A 22,867-nucleotide genomic window follows, 5' to 3' on the forward strand; every position below is an offset into this window, starting at 1 on the left:
TAGGCTTACAATCAAGCAAACTAGTAAAAAGAAAATGTTATTAAGAAAAACATACAAGAGAGGGGCGCCTGGGTGACTCAGTTGGTTAAGCATGCGACTTCAGCTGAGGTCATGATCTCACAGTTCGTGAGTTGGAGCCCCATATGGGGCTCTCTGCTGTAAGCTCTGAGCCCACTTGGGATCCTTTGTCTCCCTCTCTCTCTGCCCCTCCCCCACATGCATGCACTTTTGTCTCTCTCAAAATAAATATTAAAAAAATCATAAGGGAGAGAAAACACACTTACAGTATGTACTGTAATTACTGAAAAAACATCCATGTGTAAGTGTACACGCCCTGCTCACACCTGTGTTGTTCAGGGGTCAACTGTGAAAACATCCCCCATCTTCAAGACGATTCTCCCTTAACTTCATGAACCAAACACCTCCAGCTACTGTACTCATTCACCTCCTCTTCTCGGCTAAACTTCTTCAAGATGTCTACACTTACTGCCCAGTTGCTGCCCACTTCTGTTTAATTCCCACCCTGCTATTTTCCTGAAACTTCTCTCACTAAAATGACCCCAAATTACTTTGTCGTTAAATCCAGTGGACAGTCTGCACGTTATCGGACCTTTCAGTTCATTTGACACTGTCGTCCATTCCCTTCTTGGAACCTTGGCTTCCTTGATATCTCACTCTCTTCTTCCTATCTCTGTGCTGCTCCTTCCCACTCTCCTTCTCAGGCTTCTCTCCCTCTGCCCTTCCCTTAAACAGCGGGCTCCTAGAGTCCTGTCCTAGCCCCCTTTTTTTTGCTTGCCCCACTCTATCCACTCGCCCCATGAATCTTACCCAGGCCTATTGTTTTAGCTAATAACTAGGTGCAGAAGAACCTCATGTATACATTCCCATCTGAGCTCCAGACCCACACAACCAAGAAGGCCAAGAAGGCATTTCTACTTAGATGCCTCACGGGTACCTCACATCAGATATATTCAAAATTACCTTGGCAACTTCCACTCAACCCCCTTCCAGGTAAAAAGGCATTCTCGTGGAGCTGCCCAAGTCAGGAATTTACCAGTGATCCTTGACTCCTTCCTCCCTCTCTCTCCCGTTAACTCCCTCCTAAATGTTTCACACTTGGAACAGCCTTTCCCCAATCTTGCTCCCTTCCCATCCAGGGTGATACCCTGGAAGAAAAGGCCACAGTTATACTGACCAAATATTTGCTGTAGTGAATTTAAAAGTAGGCTCCAAGCTTCCTGTCAACCCAGTAAAAATGAAGGAAAAGTAATCTTCATAGTTTATAATCCTCGTTCTAAGGCTAACACGTTACTCTAAAAGAAATTTCTCAGGAGGAGATTTATATAGGGAGCAAAATGTGATGAAATGGACAATGTTCTCAACAGCATCCCTGTGATATATCCTATAATTTCACTCGGCAAGTATTTTTGGAGTACTTACTATGAACCAGGCTCTGTGCTCACCACTGCACATAAAACAAGTGAATGTGGTTGTTTCTTATCTAATCTCATGATTAAAACCAATTTGGGCATCATGTTAAATGCCACCGTCTGCACACAATTTGGTGGGTTTCCCAAGCCATCCCTGCCTGATGGTAAAACTGGGGTCACAACAACAGCAGTTCAGTTCGTCCACCTCCTCCACCTTCCCCCCGGGGCCATCCCCAGACCCTAGGGCGTGACTTCACAATGTCTAGCCTATCCTTTAAACTGCAGCTCACTTAAAAAAAAAAAAAAATTATAAACAAACAAATGGCACTTACCAGCAGTATCAGCACCACCATGCATCACGTACTCAATATTTATAGGACTCCCCAAGAGTGGTCGTATATGTGCTGACAAACAGTGCTCTCAGCCACCACACGGAATCTGTCATTTTCCAACCTAACCTGCTCTGGCTTCCTGCGGAGATCCACTGCTAAGATATCCCCAGCGCAGTCACCCCAACCACACATGTGTGCCCCGGCCAATGTGTCTATCCCGCTGCTCTTGCTTATATAGGTCAAAGGTGCTGCTCCTGATGCTTGACAAACCTGTGCTGAGGCTGCCAGAGTGGAGGGTGTAGGCTAGGGTAGCCTGTCCATTGTGGCCGAAGGTACTGGTTCCCAGATGCCAACGTTACATCATCTTAAAGCTTACCCTGATGTACTGAAGCTGCCGAAGCTGTTCAAATATCAGGGTCCTTCTGCACAAAAGTTGTACCATGTTTTGCCACGCTGTGGAGAACAGATCTCTCTAACTATGGGGATTATAGTTTCCAAAGCAGTGTTGTCTGGCACTCCCGGGGCCTATAGAAAAACAGCTTTCAGTTTGTACTCACATCAGGATGCACAATAAGACTTTGAAGAGTGAGTCCAACCAGGCAGGGATGAGGCCAGGGGGAAAACTGTGACAATGAGCCTGTTCCAAAATCACCCTTCCCCCATAGTAGGGTATTCATAACCTTGCAGCTTGCTGAACAAGCTTAGATCCAGGTCAGAAGTCATACTCCGTAAGTATGTTGTCTTCAGATTTGGCCCAGTTTGATCCAGGACTAAAAATCAGAAGGATTTAGGAATTGGTTAGATGGCCTATATTCAGAGTCTTCTCACACAGGTCTCTCCTCTCAACTTGACCTTTGCCTTCAGACACAGCTGGTTCCATTATGTTCTGTTGTCAAGATTTAGAACCCAGGCTTGAGGCAGTCCCATATACAAGAGAAACCAGACCAACAGGTGCTTACAGGTCACACTGTCCTTTGTAAATTAAGGTGTTTAGTCACTGGGACACTCACAGGCAGGCCCTGGACTTTTCCACAAGAAATATTATGGATATAAGTGAGCTTAAAGTTCTACGTGTATGCGACAACTTGGGCCTCTTTGAATTCAGAAGGGGCCGTTTAATCTTTAATGTTGGTAAGTGAAGATTAAATATAAAACGCCTAGTGCCATCCTTCGCAAGGGGTGATCACTCAGTAAATTGGTGTCTGGGCTCTTAGCCTCACAGACCCCAGCTTCCAGGACGGAAGTGTCCTACACGCCTTAGACTCAAAATTACTCCCCTCTATTACCCAGTTCTACCCCAGTCTTCTCTTTTCCTACCTTATCGGCCAAGCAAAGTCGCGGATTCATTCCTACCAACTACATTGACCACCCAGTCCCGGAGACTTGGACCCTCAGCTGCTGGGGAGCGAGATGCAAAGTCTGGGGCAAGAAATTACCTCCCAGCTCTGAGGCCCGCCGCGCGCAGCCTTGTGGGAGTTGTAGTTCTGACAACCCAGAGCCTCCAAAGAGGCGTCACCGCGGGACTCGTTTTCCCGTGCTCCTCTGCGCGGATCCACTTGGCACTGGTCCCTGGGTGGTTGCAGTGGTAGTGTGCGAGCTTGCTGACCGAAAAGTGGAATCCGGTCCCCTGTGTTCGTGGAGTCTCAGCCGCCGAGGATCTCAGGGCTGGTTCCCGTCCCTTCGGAGCCCCGGAGGCCAAACTGGGATTACAAGTTTAAGGTTTCCTAGAGGGCGAAAGATAAGGAGCCGACCTCCCCCCCGCTGCGGTGTCTGCTGCGGGAGCGGCCAACCCCTACCCGAGTTAAAACTCCCGGGGAGTCTTCGCTGCTCCCACCTCCGCTTTTCCCGCCACGCTCCCACTTGGGGTCCCCCCCACCAGGGCCGCGAGTCGCCGCGGTCGCCGCAGCTTGGCTGGGGGCTGGATGTGCGCCCCCGTGGGTTCCCGGGAATCTGGGAGCGGCCGCTGAGCCGCGGCGCGGGCGGAAAGTTTGTATTCGCCCCGTGCAGCCTCACCCCGCAGGGCCGACCAGGGGCGTCCACCATGATCACCCGTGTCTTCAGCGTGCGCGTGTGGGCCCCGGTGGGCGTCTTGACTTCGCTGGCGTACTGCGTCCACCAGCGGCGGGTGGCCCGGGCCGAGACCCCGGGGCTGCCTGGCCAGCGTCCCGTCGACCGGAGTCTGCTGGAGTTGAAAATGGTGCAGGTCGTGTTCCGACACGGGGCGCGGAGTCCTCTCAAGCCGCTCCCGCGGGAGCAGGTGAGAGGTCGGCCGGGGCCGGGACTGGTGGGGCAAGGACCGGGCGGTCGACCGCAGGCGGACCGGGCGCCTGGCCCCGAAACACACACCTTGGGAGTTTTACCCTCATCGAGCGGGATTCCGGCTGGATCCAGACCAGAGGAAAACTGCAGTACCTTGAGCAGAGGGGCTGGCCTGGCACTGCTAGCCGCCCATCCTCCTCTTACCCTCCGGATGTTGGGCACCCCGGGGACTTCTAGTTGTAACCCCTGATTGATGGCAGTGGTGTAGCACAGTTGGTAGCACAGTTGGTAGCACTGCGCTGCTTGGAGGGCTTAGAAATCGCCTAGGGATCTTGTTCAAATGAAGATTCGAATCCAGCAGGTGTGTGGGGTAGAGCCTGAGATGCTGCATTTCTTTCTTTTTTTTTTTTTTTTTTAATTTTTAACATTTATTTATTTTTGAGACAGAGACAGAGCATGAGCGGGGGGGGGGGGGGGGGGCAGAGAGAGAGGGAGACACAGAATCGAAAGCAGGCTCCAGGCTCCGAGCCATCAGCCCAGAGCCCGACGCGGGGCTCGAACTCACGGACCGCGAGATCGTGACCCGAGCTGAAGTCGGACGCTTAACCGACTGAGCCAGAGATGCTGCATTTCTAACAGATACTTGGGTGAACTTGCGAATGAAAGTGTAGTGCATTTCTGTGTGACTGTTTGAAGGTTGTCAAGAGTTGCAGGAACCCCCATAACTGGGATTACAGCGGGTAGCAGAGGTCAACATCTTTGGAAACAGGTATCACAGCGGCTTTCAGTTTGCTGGAGATCATTTGAGATCCTTGAAGGCTTTTTTTTTTTTTTTTTTTAAATAAGTGCTGTATCTTGGGTCTTATTTTCTATTTTGGGTTTCTAAAACCATTGTGGAAGGGATTTGAGGTAGGAAAACATTTTTAATTGGCTACTCCTGTGTTTCTAATGTCTTAAAATCTACCAGGTTTGGCCAGGGTAATTATGACTAAAGCACAAATAGTTTCTATTTATTTATTTATTTATTTTTAAAAAATGTTTGTTTATTTATTTTGAAAGAGAGAGAGAAAGCAGGAGAGGGAGAAAGGGAGAGAGAATCCCAAGCAGGCTCCACACTGTCAGCCGCACAGCCCCACGGGAGGCTGCAACTCACAAATTGGGAGACCATGACCTGAGCCAATATCAAGAGCCTGAGCTCAATTGTCTGACCCACCCAGGAGCCCATAGGTGTTTTTTGTTTTTTTGTTTTTTAATAATTAACCTTCCTGGATTTGATTTTTGGAGAGAGGCAGTTGAGGTGTCTGGCCTTTGGTGCAAGCAGGCCTGTAATTGAAGAACTGGCTTCCCAGCGAAGATAAAGAGGCAGCCTGAAATCCTCAGGCCCCCAGCCATCACACTTACCTGTGGAGTGCGTTTGCATTAATTGGTCCTCCAGGCTGATGTTGGAGCAAGTTCAATAGATGTCTAAACCTCATTATTTGGCATTCTCTTCATGATCATCGTTGCTTTCCAGAAACCCTTAGGTTTGTGTCCTCACAGTGTCCAACTGAAAATCTGGTTTTTAAAGCTGGCCACACATGAACTCAAACCTTTAAAGCACCTCCCACATGAATAAACAAATTTTGGCAGGCACTTAATTCTGCTACCAGATTTCTAGTTAGCCTTTCTGAATGGCTGTACCACTTTCCATCTGGTATTGGAATTTCTTTTTTCTCATCTTCCCTCCTCCCCCGCCCCACCCCCCCAACGTTCCTTCCTTTCTTTTTGATGCTTTTTCAATCCCTTACTCTCCCTTTTTGTATTTTTACTAAATCTTCCTTGTGACTTTTGCACATCGCCCATCTCATGTGCACTCCCCCCTTCTTCGTTTATTCTTGTTACAGAAAGGCTGGAAAGTAACAGGGATAGAAGACTCCTCACGTTAAAGACAAAGCTATCAGTGGTAGCAGAGAATTAAAGTCTGAGTGTCTAGGCTTGGACCTAATATATACAGGATATATACTCCCTTAAGGCCTGAGAAAGATTTAGATTCTTTTAGGACTTCTTCCTGAGCTAGCGGGGGTGTGATGGCTACCTTCTGCCATTCTGTTGGAAGGCGCAGTTTGTAGCTCAGGTAGAATGCCAGCTTCATTCTCTTCTGTCTGTGTAGCCACAAAGTAAGAAGCATCTGAGTCCATGGCCTCCCTTTGCAGTTAGGGAAGGCACGTCACCTCCTGCCTGCTCGCATTCTCCAGACATCAGGCCAATGCATTAAACATCTTCGATTAGCACAAATGCCAGGGGTGGGACCAAACCCCTTTCCATTTAGGCTGTGAGCCTGTGTCTTTGGCTCCCTGTAACTTGTTTCTGGATGATTTCTCTCAGGTTTTCTTTCCAAGGTCCAGTTTGATAACGGTTGTTATTGGGATTTTCTAATCTTCCTGGTTCTGTTACTAACTGTAGTCAGAAGGGACCACCTGGTAGCAATTCTAAAACGAAAATTGCCTTTGGTAGATGTTTCCAGGCTTGTGACTGGTTAATGGATGAATACAAGTGACAAGTCACTTCATTCAGTTATCTCAGAAATCTTCAGAGAGCAGCATTGTTTAAAACGAGGTGTGTTATTGAGTTGTTTTCATTTGGCTTGAATGGCTGTTGACTTAATTTGTCTTCCTTTAGCTGTGCTTGGGAATATAAGCTCTGGAACTTGGTTGGCTATTTTTTTCTGATCATGAGATTCGACTCAAGTACATATTCACAAGATAAATGTGGCCCTGCTTTCAGATTTCCCTTAGTTCACCTCTAGGCAAGATGGCCTCCAACTCAGGCAGGTTCCTCCAGTTTTTATAAAGTCAAGTCTAGCTTATCTCAGTTCCACTATTGATTAAGGCATTTGGGTTCCTATTTATTTGGTAATTTAGGCCAACTGGAAGGCTACTGTTAGTCTAATTGTTACTCAATACTTACCCAGAGCTCAGCTAAGAGAAGCACTCACTATTCAGGAAGCGTGGCATGAAGGATGTGCCAATAGCCCCATTCATTCCTCTGGAGCAGTGTTCATGACTGCTTGTTCTTGGAAAGACTTTGGACTCCAATGGGGAGCTTTCAAAAATCTTGATGCCTGGGTGTCCCTTCTGGAGAGTCTGATTTAACTGGCCCAGAGCATCCAGACATGGCAACATTTTCTCTGGTGGAGCTTTAGAATTATCTGGACTGGATAGCATTAACAAAGTTGAGGCCCCATCTCAGGAGATCCAGATGTGATGAGCTCAGGATGGGGCTGTTTTGTTTTGTTTTGTTTTGTTTTTTTGTGATGCCAGTGTGCAGCCAAGGTTTCAAACCACCGCTTTATTCTAAAATCTACACCTGGAAGGGTTTTGTTTACTTTTATGTAGATTTTGTCTTTTACCTCTGGAACGTAGCATATCAATCCCGGTATAGTACTGTCTTCACAGAAATGTGCTTTGGTGAGATGCCATCATTCTGTGTGGAGAAAACTATGAGAAACAATCCCACAGAACTCGTTGCTGTGACTAGTGAAAAGATGTTCATTATATTACTCTATCCTCTTTATGAGGACCCTTGGGAGGAATTTGTCTGTTCGCATTAGAAGTGGTGTGTTTCTCCTGAACAGTTGGCTTGCTTTTATCTTTAAGCTTGTCTAGCTGATCGAGTTTCTCCCTTCATAAAAGCCAGAAAGCTTAGCACTGAATCTTTGGCCCACCTACAGTGAAATCTGTGGGTCTTTAGAGTGTACCTTTTTGAGAAACTTTATTTCCTTATCCAGTTTTTGTCCCCATACTTGTTTGCTTTTGTCTTTCTTGCCTACTTTGAATGGGTTGTCTTACTCTGTTTTAGGTCTTGTTATCCTCTCCTTTAAGTTAGTTCTTAAAAATGGGGCATAAATAAGTGAGATTTTAAAGTTAGTCTTTGCCATGAACTCGGAAGCTGAAGAGCAGGAACAAGAATGAGGGGGGGGGGGGGTCGCGGTTAGACACCATGTACGGAACTAGTGTATCGTGTAGTCTTAAAAATTTGAAAACGTGCATTGTAGATTTGTCATGAACTGAACTGCCAGGAGTCATCTCTTGGGAAACACCAAAGATCCTCTGTTGGTGAATGTCGCTAATAAGAGGAGATTTCTTAAGTGAGGCTGAATAGACCCTGTGGACTTGGTATCAGAGCCTGTGCTAGACAATGGCCTTACCAGGATGGATAATTCAGTCTCGGCTATAAAAGAATTTTAAGATGTGCTAAAGGAGAAAAGAGATTCCTATGCTGGGAGCCCTGGGAACGCAAAGAAGGTACCTCAAACTTAAAATGTCTAAAACCGAACGCAGTTTGTCTGTTCTTCTGTGTTGGCCTTAGTTTTAGTCGAGGAGGACCTCTATTACCCTTGTCGCCTTAGGCACCCAGGCTCAAAACCAACGTAATTTCTTTCTTCAACCTTCCTTATTTACCTACCAACATAGCCCCCACATAAAGCTTTTATCCACTCACTTGCCAGGTTTGACTCAAATCTCTTGCATCCACCCCTTCTATTCCTACTGCCTTAGATGGGGCCTTAGGCCCTCCTCTGCAGACATCAGAGAGTTGGCTTCCGCATCTAGACTTCCCATTCTAGTTATGATCTATGCTGCTGGTTGTCAAGCTATTCCCTGGAGCCTGTGGCCTCGGAGGGTCTGAGGGGCTAAGGCTCTGTGTTCCCACTCCTGCTTCAACTAGAGGAACTCCAGTTTTTGCCTTTGTATGTGGAAATCTAAAGTTAAACTCTACTTGGTATTTGCTAATTAAAAATTTTGTGGGGCACCTGGGTGGCCCAGTGGGCTGACCATCTGACTCTTGATTTCGACTCAGGTCATGATCTCGCATTTTGGGAGTTTGAGTTCTGCATCGGGCCCTGCACAGACAGTGTGGAGCCTGCTTGGGATTCTCTGTCCACCTCTCTCTCTCTCTCTCTCTCTCTCTCTCTCTCTCTCTCTCTCTCTCTCTGCCCTTCCCTCACTCTCTCTCTTTCTGTCTCAAAATAAATAAATAAACTTAACAACAACAAACTGGGCTGTTATTTAAAAAAAAAAAAAGTTTCAAAACTGGTCCCAGGTTGAAGCAAATCAAACCACTTCTTTCCTGCATGGCATTCTTGGCCATCTCTGCTTCGCTCAAGCTTCTTCCTATTCTTGGAATTCTCAATACCAGTCTCTCCTTACCCACCTTTTACTCTCAAGTCCAGGTCTTTGCTTTTCTAAATCGTCTTCACTTCAAAGGCCATCCCTTCATGAAACTTTTCCTGAATGCCCAGCCAGAAGAGGTCTGTCTCTCCTTTGAACCACTGTGGCCCTCATCTGGTTTCTTATGGCACACAATTTCTGTTTTTCGTGCTGCCGTCATTTCCATTCTAGCTTGCTGTCTCTGCTAACCCGAAAACCTAGAAAAGGCAGGATCATGCTATCTCAGTCTTGATTTCTTCCACAAGGTATGGCAGATCATCTGTGTACGGGCCCTTTGCTGGGCTTCCAAAATGCAAGGGTAAACCGACGATCCAGTCTCTCTTCTCCGAGCAGGACTGCTGAGCAGGACAGACTAGTAAGGGAGCTCTTCTAATACGGTTTGGTAAAGGCCACCAAAAAGAGCCACCGAGGCTACTTTGAGATCATGGGGCCATTGTCACAGCTCCTGGGAACGTTTAAGCTATCTTGCGGAATAAGCAGAAATCTTTTCAGATGAAAAGGGAAAAGAAAATTCCAGGTAGAAGGAACATGAGGTTGAAAAGCTAGGAAGTTCGAGGACGGTGCTGTAGAAAACAACGTTGTGTGGCTAGAGAGTAAGTGTGGAGGGCAGGGAAGAAATGGTGAAGAGAGAGAAGGAGAGGCGGGGGCCATCATGCAGCTGTGAGCCCCGGAAGGGTTTTATGCAGGCAAGTTACAGGATCAAAACTTTGGAAGAAGGAGCCATAGTTACAGGACGGTAAGAAGAAGGTCTGTGCTCTGAACACCTAGTCTTCTGATGTCAGTTGCTGCAGCTCCAGGGGGGGAAGAGGCCCAGGTCTGGAGGACTGGCTGCAGGTGGGACTGAGACAATGTCCTTTGAAAGATGGAGGGTTTCCTTTGTGTGAATGGAACCTGGGGTCCCCCCACCAGTGGTGCTCCCCTGGGCTATTTCTGGGAGGGGCCAAGATCGATACAGTGCTACAAGACATAGTAAGTTTTCAAATGTTAGTTTTAAAAGGAATAGGAAATCGCATAGTGGGAAATTGAGTTAAATGATCTTGTGATTTTAAGTGCTGCAGGTCTCCCGCTCTCTCTTCATCATTTCTTCCCAGCCCTCCACACTTACTCTCTAGCCACACAACGTTTTCTACAACACCGTCCTCGTACTTTTAAGAAGACAAGCACTAAAAGCTAGTCACTGAAGGGAAGTAAGACTTGAGCTATCATTGGACCTTGAAGAGAAGCTGAATGGGCAGGAGTCCCTCCGAGCACAGGAAGCAAGTTGAAAGAAGATGCAGAGGAAGCAGTGGGCGTGGTCTGATCTGGGGACGGGAGGAGAGAGGCACAGTGACACTATAGCAGGGGACAGGGGCTCGGCCGAGGTGTAGGAGTCCTGGAATGCCAGGTGCCTATCTCTTGAAACATTAGGAAACAACTATTGACATGATGAAAGTGACTTAGCAAGATTAATGGGGGGCAGGGAATTGTATCTATGTATGGATTGTGGGGGTGGAGGGAAGGGAGTCAGTCACACGCTTTTGCCTGAGGTAGTAAGGTTTTACACTCTTACCAGATAAAAGGAGGACCTTTGGGAATGACTTTTTTCCTAGCCAGTGATCCATAGAGTTTAGTGCGGCTGGTGGAGTAGTGGGGGAGAGTCAGAGGTTTGAGTTTTGGGGCCTAGGAGACCTGTGGCATCATTACGAGCGACGTAATGTGTTCGGGAGAGGAGCTGGCATATGGGAAGAAGAAAAGATTTTTGTTTTTAAAATTGGAGTCATCACATCTGACTCAGCGAGTGTAAGAGTTTCATGGGCAGTTGGAGCTCTGAGACCTGTGGCTACTGGGGATGTTTTGAAACCGTGACAGTAGAGTGGAGCAGGAGCCAGACTGCAAGGAGAAAAGGAAGATGGTGAAGAAGTGAAGAAGGGGCAGCCCCTTGTTTGAGAAACTGGATGAAAGGAAGGCAAAGGGACATTAGTTAAAGTCCTTAAGGGCAGGGGAGGCATAGAAACCTGGAGGTTGATTCCTGGAAAAATCTTACAAGTGTCTGCTCACTGAGGTCATATTATTTTCATTCATTCATTTGTTCATTCATTCATTCACCAAGTATTTGCATGCCAGGCCTTCTGGTGACTTCTCCCCTTTACTGCAGTCTGGGCTTAGTGCCAGAGCAGCGTCTTAATAGTCAGTGCTAGTGGAGCAGTAACAGGGCTTGGGCTGAGGGTACCCGGAATAATAAATTACTGTCTTTTCTTCCTTTAATTGGAGCTAGAGTTAAAGCTTCTTTCTTTCCTTCCCATGGGAAGGTTGTGAGTCTAGTGTCTGTGATCCCAGGTATGTCTTCAGGTGCTGCTGGATATTAATGCTGTAAGTTTCAAGAACCTTCTAAACAATGTGTTGTGTTTTTTTGTGGTCATAACAGGCAGAGTGGAATCTCCAGCTATTAGAGGTCCCACCCCAAACTCAGTTTGATTACACTGTCACCAATCTAGCTGGTGGCCTGAAACCACATTCTCCTTTGGACTCTCAGTACCGTAAAACCGTACTCAAGGTGAGCATTGCCTCCCTGCCCTGGGAAGCCCCCTGTAAAGTTTCCATGGTTTTCTCTGGGCTGAGTTTAGCAGACGGGGAGGTATTTTCATGCTTCTCTTTCTGCCCCGCACCAGGGAGGCATGTTTGCTGGACAGCTGACTAATGTGGGCATGCAGCAAATGTTTGCCCTAGGACAGAGGCTGAGGAAGAGCTATGTGGAGGACATCCCCTTTCTTTCACCAACCTTCAATCCACTGGAGGTCTTGTGAGTCACTCGTAAAAGGGACGTGGCTTCCATTTTAAGATCTTACACCTGAGGAAACCTGTACTGACCCCCCCAGGATGGTGCCCATTCTCACCCAAGGTAGTTTGGGGCAGTTCCCCTTATATAACAGCATCCTGTGAATATGTGGTCAGTGGAGATCACGTTCATTGGCTTTTGGGTCCCTTGGGGCACCCATCCCGCAGAGAAAGGATTCCTCCCAGTCCCATAGCCCCCCTCATGTGATCTTAAAGCCTCCCAGTTGCTCTGTAGGATGAGACAGTGTATAGAATCTTCCTTTTTTGAGTGTCTCTACCTTTTTGTTTTTTTCCAGTGTTCGTTCCACTAATATATATCGGAATCTGGAGTCTACCCGATGTTTGCTGGCTGGGCTTTTCCAAAGTCAGAAAGAAGGTTTGAGTTTGGAGTCTAGAAGTCTGCCCTGTCCCTGAGGAGCTTTTTCTTCTTCCTTCCAAAGCCCTCCCACCTCTCTTTCTTAGTGCCTGTTCCTTCGGTTTCTCTTCTCCTGCACACGTGGTTTCCATGGCGTGCCTACTCTGATGGGCCCTTGCTTGTCTGGCCTCCTGCTGGCCTTGCCGGCCTGACCTCCGCCTCCACGGTGATGTGTCAGCCACTCTGATGTGCCTCTGGCCCCTGACTTCTCCTCTTAAGCGTCTACCCAGGCCGCTTAAGGCATCCCCAGCCAGGTCTTGTGAATAATACTGGGGCTTTTTGTGAATAATACTGGGGCTTTTTGCTTAGGTAAGACACTGCTGAAAAGGAGGGAGGACAGGAGGAACACTTAGCCGAGACCCAAGCCTGCTGCCATTGGCTTGGTCTTGGTGTTAACCCACAGCGTGACTCAGATGGTATTAACAGTATTCTGTTCAGCCTTTCCTCACTGAGGAAGTCTATTGAGTTTGGGTTTTAACATGTTCAACCGGTGAGTGATTGCAGCTAGTGGTGCCCAGCCTTTTCACCACCAAGGACCACATGTGTTATTTTGCCTCATGGATCTTATGTATTGAGGGCCTTTGACTGTCAGAGGGGCCTTCATTTTGTCATTTATACTTGACTGAAATTTACATGTAATTGCCAGTCTGAGTTTCATATCCTCACGACCTCACCAATATTGAAATACTAAAATGGTGCTATAAAGCAAAGGTTCTTGCTTAGCTTCTTTTGTAGTATCTCAAATAGACATAAAATTGCCATCAGGCTTATTAAAAAACAAACAAACAAACAAACAAACAACAACTATGTAAAAGAATAGAAACCTCCAGGCCAGAGGAGGCCAGCCTTACCCTAGTCGGGGTTGGATACAGCTGCTAATTCCGGCTGAAATTGCCTGCTGAGCACAAGCAGGGTGTGTCTGAGTAACATAGAGCAAACAGAGGGGCTGCCCCTTAGGAGCCCCTGAGCTTTGGAAGAGTCCACAGTGCCTGGCCTTCTGAGAGCTCTTCACTTGCCCAGCTTCTAAGAGGCAAATAAATACCCTTTCCTCTGAAACACCAAAAGTAGGAAAGCTGTTTCTTGAAGGCAGGCTGACCTACAGGCAGGTCTCGGACTGAGACTGCCCCATATTCCCAACAGGGAGGGAAGTGGTGTCACCACGAGCCACTGGACCCGCACGCCCTGGGACTCCAATTTGACCATGTCCCAAAGCTTTTTTAGTAGCTTTGTATCTACTAACTTGTTTAGTTCTTATAATAATCCGGGGCCATAGGCAATAGTATCCCCAATTTACAGATAAGAGAATTTGGGCACAGAGAGGCTAAATGACTTTCCCAGGAACACACAGCTGGTAAATGGTGGAACAGGGATTCAAAGTATGGCAGTCTGGCTTCAGAATCCAATACTCTTCATCTTTACACTCTGCCGCTCAGAGGACACATCTGTCTGGGGAGGGCCTTTGATCATTTGCCTGACAAAGTGTGTCTGAATTTTGATATTCTTGTAAAGTTACCATATGCTACTGGAATTTTGACTGTCAAATTTTTGTTTGGGAATAATAGCTCTTTGGGGCTTAGATTCACCTAATCACCCTGTATTGATCGGAGTGAATTCCGGAGAGCTGCTGACAGCAGCTGTCTCTTTGCCATTTAGAGAAGGTCGGTCTTGAGTTGTGTAGCAAAGGAAACTGCCACAGGCCCTTGCCATCTCTGGCACAGAGCAAAGCCTTGGAAGGTGTTAGAGCACCTTCTCTGGGTATTGATGGGAGGGGATAAAGGTACTTGTGAGCTCTGAGTAGTAGCGAGCTCCTGCGAGGTATACAGTTGACCTTTGAACCTGGGTTTGAACTGCATGGGTCCACTTACACATGGGTCCACTTACACATAAATTTTTTTTTTGGTAAGTACAGTACAGAACTATAAAAGTATGTTTTCTCTTATTCTTAATAACATTTTCTTTTCTCTATCTTACTTGGTTGTAAGAATACAGTATGTAATACATATAACATATAAAAGATGGGTTAGTCAACTATTTATGTTACTGGTAAGGCTTCCAGTCAACAGTAGGCTATCAGTCGTTAAGTTTTAGGGGAATCAAAAATTATACCTGGATCTTTGCATGGGGGGATTGGTGACTTTAACCTCCGGGTTGTTCAAGGGTCAACTGTATAATAAGAAACATTATTTGTGGTCTAACGTGTGGTTCTTGGCAGTTCATCTGGAAACCTGGCTTTCCTTTTAGGCAAGGCTGTGGGGTCTGACAGGATTTGTGGCCTTGTGGTGGCTTTCCTTAGATTGTCATGTGCTGAGTCACTATATTGGTCTATAGGATTGGACTTTAAGAGGCAAGAAAGTCACCTAGTTCTGATGGAGTCCGGGACAGCTCATTCTTTGTTAGAATGCCCAAGTCTGATCCAGGTCTGTACCTGCTCTAGTCATATGTGGCCCAATAGGAGGGGTTGTGCCAGACAGAACAAGGCTGCTCCTTGCTTTCTCCATTTCTCAGCCCATAGAAGAGCTGCTGTTGGCAAGGCCAGGGCATGTTCAAGGCAGTTACTGTCCTAAAACAGTGACCTTGATGATCTGTCTCCTAAAGCAGACAAGAGAAGGAGGGGGTGGGGATGCTGGGAGGGACAAGCTGAAGCCTCTTCCTGGCTGTGCTCTCACCTTCCTTCCAGGACCCATCGTCATCCACACTGATGAAGCAAGCTCTGAAGTCTTGTACCCCAACTACCAGAACTGCTGGAGCCTGCAGGAGAGAACCAGGTAACCGCCCTGGCTTCTTGCTCAATGGGGGGGGGGGGGTAGGGAGAGGTGGGGGGGGTGGGTGGACAGCCAGCCTCGTGGCACTTCTGCTCACAGGACTCTGCCTGACCTGAGGGCCTGCCCAGGCTTACTGTGTTGGGTGAGTGGTGGGAAGGATTGCTTTGCACTCAGGCCTGCCATCGCTGTCCGGGAAATGAAGGTCTTGCTCACAGTGGGAGGCCTCTAGGGAAGGTACAGCAAGCCTGCAGGAGGCCACCTGCTGGGCCAGAGAGCCAGTACCAACAGCCTGAGCTGGGTTTGCCTTTACAAACTATTGTCCTCTCGGCCATCGTGGACTCTCCGAGGAGGCTGACGAAACTGTCAGGTTAGGTAGAAGGCGATGAAACAGGTCATAAAACTGCAAATCCACATGGGCAAGCAGAAGACCCAGATTTCCCTACTCTTACCAGCTTGCTGCCCTGTAGAATGGCTCGGTTTGGGCTCAGGGCGCTTTTCAGCATTCAGATATTTCTGGGCTGCACAAAGACTATGTAGTATGTGTTCCACAGAAGACAGAGAATATTGTATTCAAGCAGACCGCAGGGCCATGGTTGTATCATTTTGGGTATAATAGAAGAAAATGCTAGAGTGGAATTTGGAAATCCAGGCTATTATTCTAGCTCTGGTACCTGTTAACTTATTTTATAAGTCATTTGAATTCATAGAACCTTAGTTGACTCATGTGTAAGATGGGACTAAAACCAGCTAACCCCAACGTCTTATTATTGAAGATTAAATGAGATCCCAAATGATGAATGAGATACACTTTGTAAACTGTTAATTACTATACAATATAAGGGTTTCCTTTTTATTTTTTGGCAGAGGCCGGAGGCAGGCTGCCTGTTTGCAGCCAGGAATCTCCGAGGATTTGCAAAAGGTGAAGGAAGGGATGGGCATTGCCAGTAATGACGGAGTAGACTTCCTCAGCCTCTTTGACAATGCGGCTGCTGAGCAGGTTGGGTGACTGTCCTTCTCTGGCCCTGGGGGTTGGGGGGCTGGGGATAGGCAGCTGGACCTACTGGCTCCTGAGTTAGAACTGGGTGGAGGGGTGTGGCCTAGGGGTGTGGGTGGAGGGGAGGGGTGTGGGTGGAGGGGTGTGGGGTGGAGGTGAAGGTGGAGGCAGAGGTCTCCTTTTATGGAGGCAGCTGTGGGAGGACGTGCAGGTGGGGTGGATGTGGGAGCGGAGGGGTAGGGCCCACGTAGGGAGGACTCCTCACTTGGTTAGGCACATGGTCATTTAATTCTAGATCAGCATTTCTCGAGGCACATTCCCCAGAATACCTGTGATGTGAATGTGTACATCCCGGGCCAGCAGGGGCAGGGTGGGTGATGGGTACGGAGGGATTGCTGTCTAACTGTTTTGGAATCTCTGTTATATCACCTTGTGGAGAGTCTCTACACACAGCAGCATATTAAAGAATCTGAGAAGTAAAGAAAGCTGATCAGTCTTTAAATCTATTTTTCCCAAATGTATCGAGCCATAGATTCTTTCTTTATCTAATGGATACTGAAGACCAGCCAATGAGAAAGCCTTCTCTAGATTCAAAAGGCAGACACCCAACGGTGCAGTGTAGCCTGGGTCCCCCTTCCTTCTCTTGTCCGGACGACAGTGTGCCCTGAAGGCAGAAATGCCCTGTGCTTATGGGTAATATAGATGTCAGGTTATAAGGTGAGAGTTTATATAAAAGTGTTTACGTGGCATACTTTTTAGAAATCCATTTTGGGAAAATAAAAGCCATGTGGAAATTTACGAATTCCTTGCTCTGTGTTTTATTTATTTATTTTTATAGTTTAAAAAAAAATACAAATGTTTTTCATTTTGGAGTAGATGGGAAACCATCAGAAAGGGAGGAAAAACAGCTTCCCCCCCCCGAACCCCCTCCCCCCCCAGGCCTCCAGATCTGTAGGAATTGCTTTAGAAGGGCCTTGGGGGTGTAGCTTTGGGGGCTGTTGAGGCCGTCCCCTGGAGAAGACAGGCCCCTGAAGGCTTTGTGGAAGCTGGTCAGTTGCCAAGCTCAGCGAACGAGAAGCATTTCTTTGTGAAACTGTCCCTGTGGTCCTTCCAGGTGCACAGCCTCCCAAGCTGCCCCACACTGAGGAGATTTGCACAGATGATTGAGCAGAGAGCTGTGGACACGGCCTTGTACATTATGCAGAGGGAAGACAGGTGAGAAGCCTTCAGCCACCGTCACTAAGTCACGCTCGGTCAGGCCTCCCCGTATGTGGGGAAAAGGGTTCGCCAGGCCTGTTCACACCTGCCAGCGCATGTCTCTACATGTGCTGAGGTGGGAATCACCCTGTTCTGCTGGCCTGTTGAGTGGGTTCGGCCCTGCGTGCTTATACTTCTGGAGCTGGGACTGGTGAGCTGGTGCTTCTGTTCACTGTTAGGCAGAACCAGGAGTCACCTCTCGACTGAGTTTCTCTTAATCACTGACTTTTTCCCCGTTTACTTTAAGTTTCAAAGGGTTTGGGTGGGGAGAGCTGACGGAAGAATAATGATTGTTGACTTTGTTCATCAGTTTACAACTTACAAGCCATTTTCCTGTTCTCGCTATGAGGTAGGTGTCATTTCCCTGTCAGGGTCCAAGTCCTGGCTTAATAGGTGAAGTAGGTGCGAGCCTAACCTAGGCTCAGCTAGCTGCCAGGACTTAGGCCGGCTCTTCTGATTATCAGTCCTGTGTTTTCTGTGTTGCTTATACTTAGGGCTCTGTTTTAGAAGGCCTGTTTCTTGCCTACCAGAATGGAGAGCTTCTCTCTTAACCAAATTAAAAAATAAAACAAAACAAAACAAAACACCTTTTTCTGGTTGGTTAAGAATATCCAGCTTGCACTCAGAATAGGTAACTTGGTAGAGAAGGAGATGGGAAAGAGAGGATCAGTCCTGGGGAAGATAAGTGTGAGCAAAATCCAGCTAATGTTTCAGGAATTTGCAGGGTCTGTTGCATAAGGGTAAGGACCCCTGGCTGCTTTTCTCCCGCTCAGATTCAGTATGTCCGCTTGTGTACTTGCTAGGGGCCTCCAGAAGACTCCAGCTGTGCCAGCCAGCTTGCCTCCACTCACTGTGACTTGCCGCCTTCCCTCATCTGTTCCTGAAGTGGCCCCACCAGACCTAACTTATCACTCACTGTCCCTCCTGCCCCCCCCCACATACTTAGTAAATATTTTAGACTTTATGGCCCATGCATTATCTGTTGCAGCCACTCATTTCTGCCCATGTAGCATGAACACAGCCATAGATGATACGCAAACAAGTGGGTATGGCTATATTCCAAGTTAAACTTTATTTATAGAACAGGCAGGTGGAGCGGATTTGGCCAATGGCCATAGTTTGTTTTCTCCCAGTGTAAAGCATTTTAAATAAGCCTTGATTCTTCTTTGCATTTCAGTTAGCCCTGGTTTCATAAAGCTAATGTTTCTTCAAGGACAAATTGGATGGCCTCACAGTGCCAGCCAACTTGGCTTGGCCTGTGTACCTTCTTCTGGAAAGTAGATGTTGCATACGGTATTGGTTGCCTACTCCCCATCCATTACTTCAACATTCCCGTTTATTTACACATTATACACATCGTAAGGGTGGTCATGTATTTACCCAGTCACCATGAAAGGATTGCTCCGAGCCAATCATGATGACCTCGTTCCCTTTTGTCCAGATTGGGCTCTGGGAATTTCTGGAAGAGGTTTTGTCCTCTTCGATAAAAAGTGAGAGGCACCACGACCAAGCCTTTGTGCCGTTTCCTGCACAGCTTCCTGCTCAGCTTCCTGCTTCGTTTACCACTGGGAGACAGGCTTTGAGCCGCAGCAGCCACCCTGTGATCATAAGGCACAAGCCCGAGGGGGAACGTGGCGTGGCCACCGTGCCAACCCTGCGGGCACCACCGCTGAACTTTGTGTTGTATCAGATACATCTGACACGTCCTTGTGGTCTACACTCCAAAGGAGGAGGACTGGCATCTGGGAAGCCTAGCTTGGGATGCTGTTCCTTCCTATCCCTTTTCTAAGGGCCTTCTGGAATTCCTGGAAATCACTATGCCCTGCCCTTCCCAGCTTGTTCTTTTCTCCCTGAGGGCCTGGTTCTTCCTGACTTACCCTGGTTACCACTCCTGTTCCCGTTGTGTTCTTACCAGATCCACATTCTGGCGCTTTTGTTGTTGGAAGTCTCTGTGCACAGAGAACCCTCACGCCAGAGGTGGCTCCACACGCCCCCCTCCCACCCCCACCATCCCGCAGGTTACTCTCTCCTCCGCCGTCTGATTGGGCTCATGAGGTCCTGGTGGCAGACCCACCCGCAGCCCTGTGTGCCGGCTGCTTCAGTGTTGTTTACTTGCTGCAGGGAGAGCCTTCAGATGGCAGTTGGCCCATTCCTCCACATCCTGGAGAGCAACCTGCGGAAAGTCATGGACCCTGCCACTGCACCAGGCAAGACCAGGTACCTGCCACAGCAACTGGCTTTTGTGCGGCCAAGGGCAGGAGAGGCCTCTGGCTGCAAGGGCCGGGGGCTGGGGGGCTGGGGGGCAGGTTCTAGGGGGGCAAGAACCAGGCTGTCAGTGACAGTAGGCAGTTGTGTAAGAGGCCAGGAGTCCCAAAGACGTTCACAACATTGTTACCATTCTTCCTGCTGCAGCAGTCCTGCCATGGTTTGAAAATTTTATGTTAGTGAGAAAGAACCCTAAATTTATTTTTCCTTTTTTTTACTAATGGAACACGTGTGAAAGAGTAGCTAATTATGATATCATGCTGATACAATTGCTGAATAGACTGTTTAGTTCGAACACGTTCACCGAGTGTATAGAAGGGTATGATATCCGCGAGGCGTTTTTAAATGTCGGAAGTAGCGCCTAAACCTCTGTTGCCACTTTGTAGTGCCTGGAACCTGGCTGGGGGCACAGATTGGGAATGTGACGTGTCCTGGGCATTTGCTGAGCAGAGTGTGATCTACAGGTGAACAGCTTCACCGCTACTGGGGGAGCTTCTAGATTTGGACTGACCTATTGAATCAGGATCTGCATTTTAACAAGATCCCCAGGGGTTTATGCACACACTGCTGTTGAAGCGCTGTTGTAGGTGGCCTTCTTTAGAGAGATTGTACATAGCTAGAAACTCACGAACATGGGAACAGTAGGGGACAGTGAGGTGACATAGGAACATTCAGGAACTTTGGGCCAGATTTATAATAGCAGATCATACCAGTGCCCTTCCCTGTCCTTCACAGCACCTGCAGTGACAGTACATTTCTCACTGGCCCTGGCCACCTTGCCCCCCTTGACTTTGTATCTGTAGAATACTACAGGGTCCAGTGTTAGTCTTCTAGTTTAAGAGTCAACACATAGGGGCGCCTGGGTGGCTCAGTCTGTTGAGCATCTGACTCTTGGTTTTGGCTCAGGTCATGATCTCACAGTTCCTGAGTTTGAGCCCCACGACGGGCTCCATGCTGACAGAGCAGAGCCTGTCTAGGATTCTCTCTCCTTCTCTGCCCCTCCCCTGCTCACACATGTGTGTGCGCTCTCTCTCAAAATAAACTAAAAAAAAAAAAGTCAACACATGAAATCCTTGATCTTTTTAAAGAGATAGATACAGGGGATGGGCAGATAAAGATAAAAATGGCACCTTTCTTACTGATTAAAGCCCTTTGGAGAATATATTGAAGGCCAAACAGGCTTATTAATATTCCTTTGAAATGAACTTAATTCCCCCGAACTGCAAGCCTCCCCAACAAGGAGGAGCATGCTGTACTACACTCATCACACAGCTGAGAGCAGGAGGGACATTTGCCACAGGCAGGCAGGTCCCAAGGGGAGAAGAGAGGTAGGACCAAGCGACCCATGCTCGGTTTCTACTTCAAAACTTCACCAGGGGAGGAGTGAGTGGGTGGGTGGGCAAGCAGGTGGGCAGGAAGGGAAAGGCCAGCTATCCCAGTGGGGATCCCTCCTCATGAAAATATGAGAGTGGCATCAGGGTTCCCCCAGCATCTACTTCAAAGCAGTTTTCCATCAGGCTCACTGATAAGTGTCAAAGGAGGCAGACATCATCCTGGTCTTCTGAATCCTGAGGGAAAGGCCTATAGAGAACTGTTTCCTCCTTGCAGAAAGCTGTACCTCTATGCGGCTCACGATGTGACCCTCATGCCTCTCTTAATCATCCTGGGGATTTTTGACCACAAATGGCCCCCGTTTGCTGTTGATCTAACCATGGAACTCTACCAGCACCGGGAATCTAAGGAGTGGTTTGTGAAGCTCTATTACCGTGGGGAGGTAAGGTGGCGAGGCACCCTTCCTCCAACCCCGCTCACCTGGTTTTACCGCCAAGGCTCCCTCCTTGGGCCCAGTGGAGTCTCCTTGGTACAATCAGCTCTCTGGACCCAATAGAGTGACTCACAGCCATGGCCCAGAGATAGGGCAGAACTGGAAATATGGTGGCAGGCTGGGATTTGGGCCTTATCGTGAGCCTGCTACAGACTCCTTCTAGGAACAGGACCCCCTCCTCCTGAGTGTCTCTGCCAGGATGTGGCATCCTGACTGGGAGGCTGTGTTGAAAATTAATGCTGGTGTCCTTGGGAGGCAGTGTGCTGTCCGCACTGCGGTGCCTCAGCTGCTGTCCAGGTCAGGCGCTGGAGCACCCCACCCCCGCCCAGGGCAGACTTTCGCCTCCCAGCTCAGGGGTATGATGTGACCGTGTCTCCCCGGTCAATTCAAGAAGCAGTTCTTGAGTGACCGTCTCAAGCAGGGCATGGTGCGCCTATTCCAGAAGCTGACCGGCTAGTGGGGCCTTCCTGGCTGTTACGTGTGTGCATGCACACACCATTGGGTCAAGTTCCTCGGACCTCTGGGCACAGCTGAAAACAGCAGGCCAGGGTCCTCAGTGGCCCCGCTGAGTTTTGTCTCTTCCCCAGGAGCAGGTGCCAGAAGGATGCCCTGACCAGCTCTGTCCACTGGACAAGTTCTTAAACACCCTGTCAGCTTACACCTTGAGCCCAGAAAAATACCACACACTCTGCTCTCAAGCACATGTGATTGAACTTGGAGATGGAGAGTGACCGATGTATACAAAAGGATGCGTTGGTTTTTCAATAAAATGCCTTAACACACTGCCTCTGGTTGTCGTGTTTGGGGAAGGCAGGAAACAAGGGTTAATGTATTTTAACCTAAGGGTATTTCCTTCCTGCAGATATGATATACTGAGGTCACTTCTTGAAAGGAAGAGAGGTGTAATGTTGAGACCAAAGGGGTATTTCCTATTTTGTGGCTTGATTTCCATGGCCAGAAGCATCTGCCGTGACACAGGCTAGGGTCATCGTGACCCTGCAGAATTGTGTTGGTTTGGGACTCGAGTTCTTTTTACCTGTCTTCATTTCACAAACATACATTGTGCCACCTACTAAGTAGTGGGCATTATAAAGGTGGAACGGTTCTGCCCTCACGTTGTTTTCGCCCATGGGAGAGGCAGTAAGTCAGTGATGATAATGCAGTGTGTTACGTTCTGTGATGAGGTGTATCGACCTCTTTGGGTATAGAGAAGAAATTCCTAGCCCCAGCTGGCAGGGGCCCGAGGAGCAGTTAAGAAAGGCTTCTAGGGAGGTTCTGTGCTGATCTGAGTAGGAGAGGTGAGTAGG

At 48.1% G+C, this 22,867-nt stretch overlaps 1 protein-coding gene and 1 long non-coding RNA gene across 11 annotated transcripts in view; one reads left to right on the plus strand and one right to left on the minus strand.

Annotated features, from left to right (window-relative positions):
• The window catches only part of LOC109259154 (uncharacterized), a 100,179-nt gene extending 96,663 nt beyond the window's left edge, over positions 1-3,516 (minus strand). For all 8 annotated transcript variants that reach the window (XR_008417781.1, XR_008417783.1, XR_002076583.2 and 5 more), the window contains exon 1: positions 1,763-3,516. This is a non-coding gene — a long non-coding RNA (uncharacterized LOC109259154). The remainder of the gene's footprint in view (positions 1-1,762) is intronic.
• Positions 3,517-3,699: 183 nt separating this feature from the next.
• ACP6 (acid phosphatase 6, lysophosphatidic) lies at positions 3,700-22,345 on the plus strand. Of its 3 annotated transcripts, XM_019436525.2 has the most exons (10): positions 3,700-4,019; positions 11,633-11,761; positions 11,877-12,007; positions 12,339-12,418; positions 15,135-15,222; positions 16,084-16,216; positions 17,328-17,428; positions 19,592-19,687; positions 21,344-21,509; positions 22,148-22,345. In XM_019436525.2, the coding sequence occupies exons 1-10, from the start codon at positions 3,804-3,806 to the stop codon at positions 22,289-22,291; spliced, it is 1,284 nt and encodes a 427-aa protein (XP_019292070.2). In that variant the 5' UTR covers positions 3,700-3,803; the 3' UTR covers positions 22,292-22,345. The 3 variants fall into 3 exon arrangements, with proteins under 3 accessions (XP_019292070.2, XP_053746388.1, XP_019292071.2); XM_053890413.1 differs by lacking the exon at positions 21,344-21,509; XM_019436526.2 differs by lacking the exons at positions 21,344-21,509; positions 22,148-22,345 and adding an exon at positions 20,122-21,332.
• The last annotated feature ends 522 nt before the right edge of the window (positions 22,346-22,867 follow it).

This window comes from Panthera pardus, unplaced genomic scaffold (assembly GCF_024362965.1).
Source record: "Panthera pardus isolate Hobbes unplaced genomic scaffold, ASM2436296v1 HiC_scaffold_11, whole genome shotgun sequence".
Classification (NCBI taxonomy): Eukaryota; Metazoa; Chordata; class Mammalia; order Carnivora; family Felidae; genus Panthera; species Panthera pardus.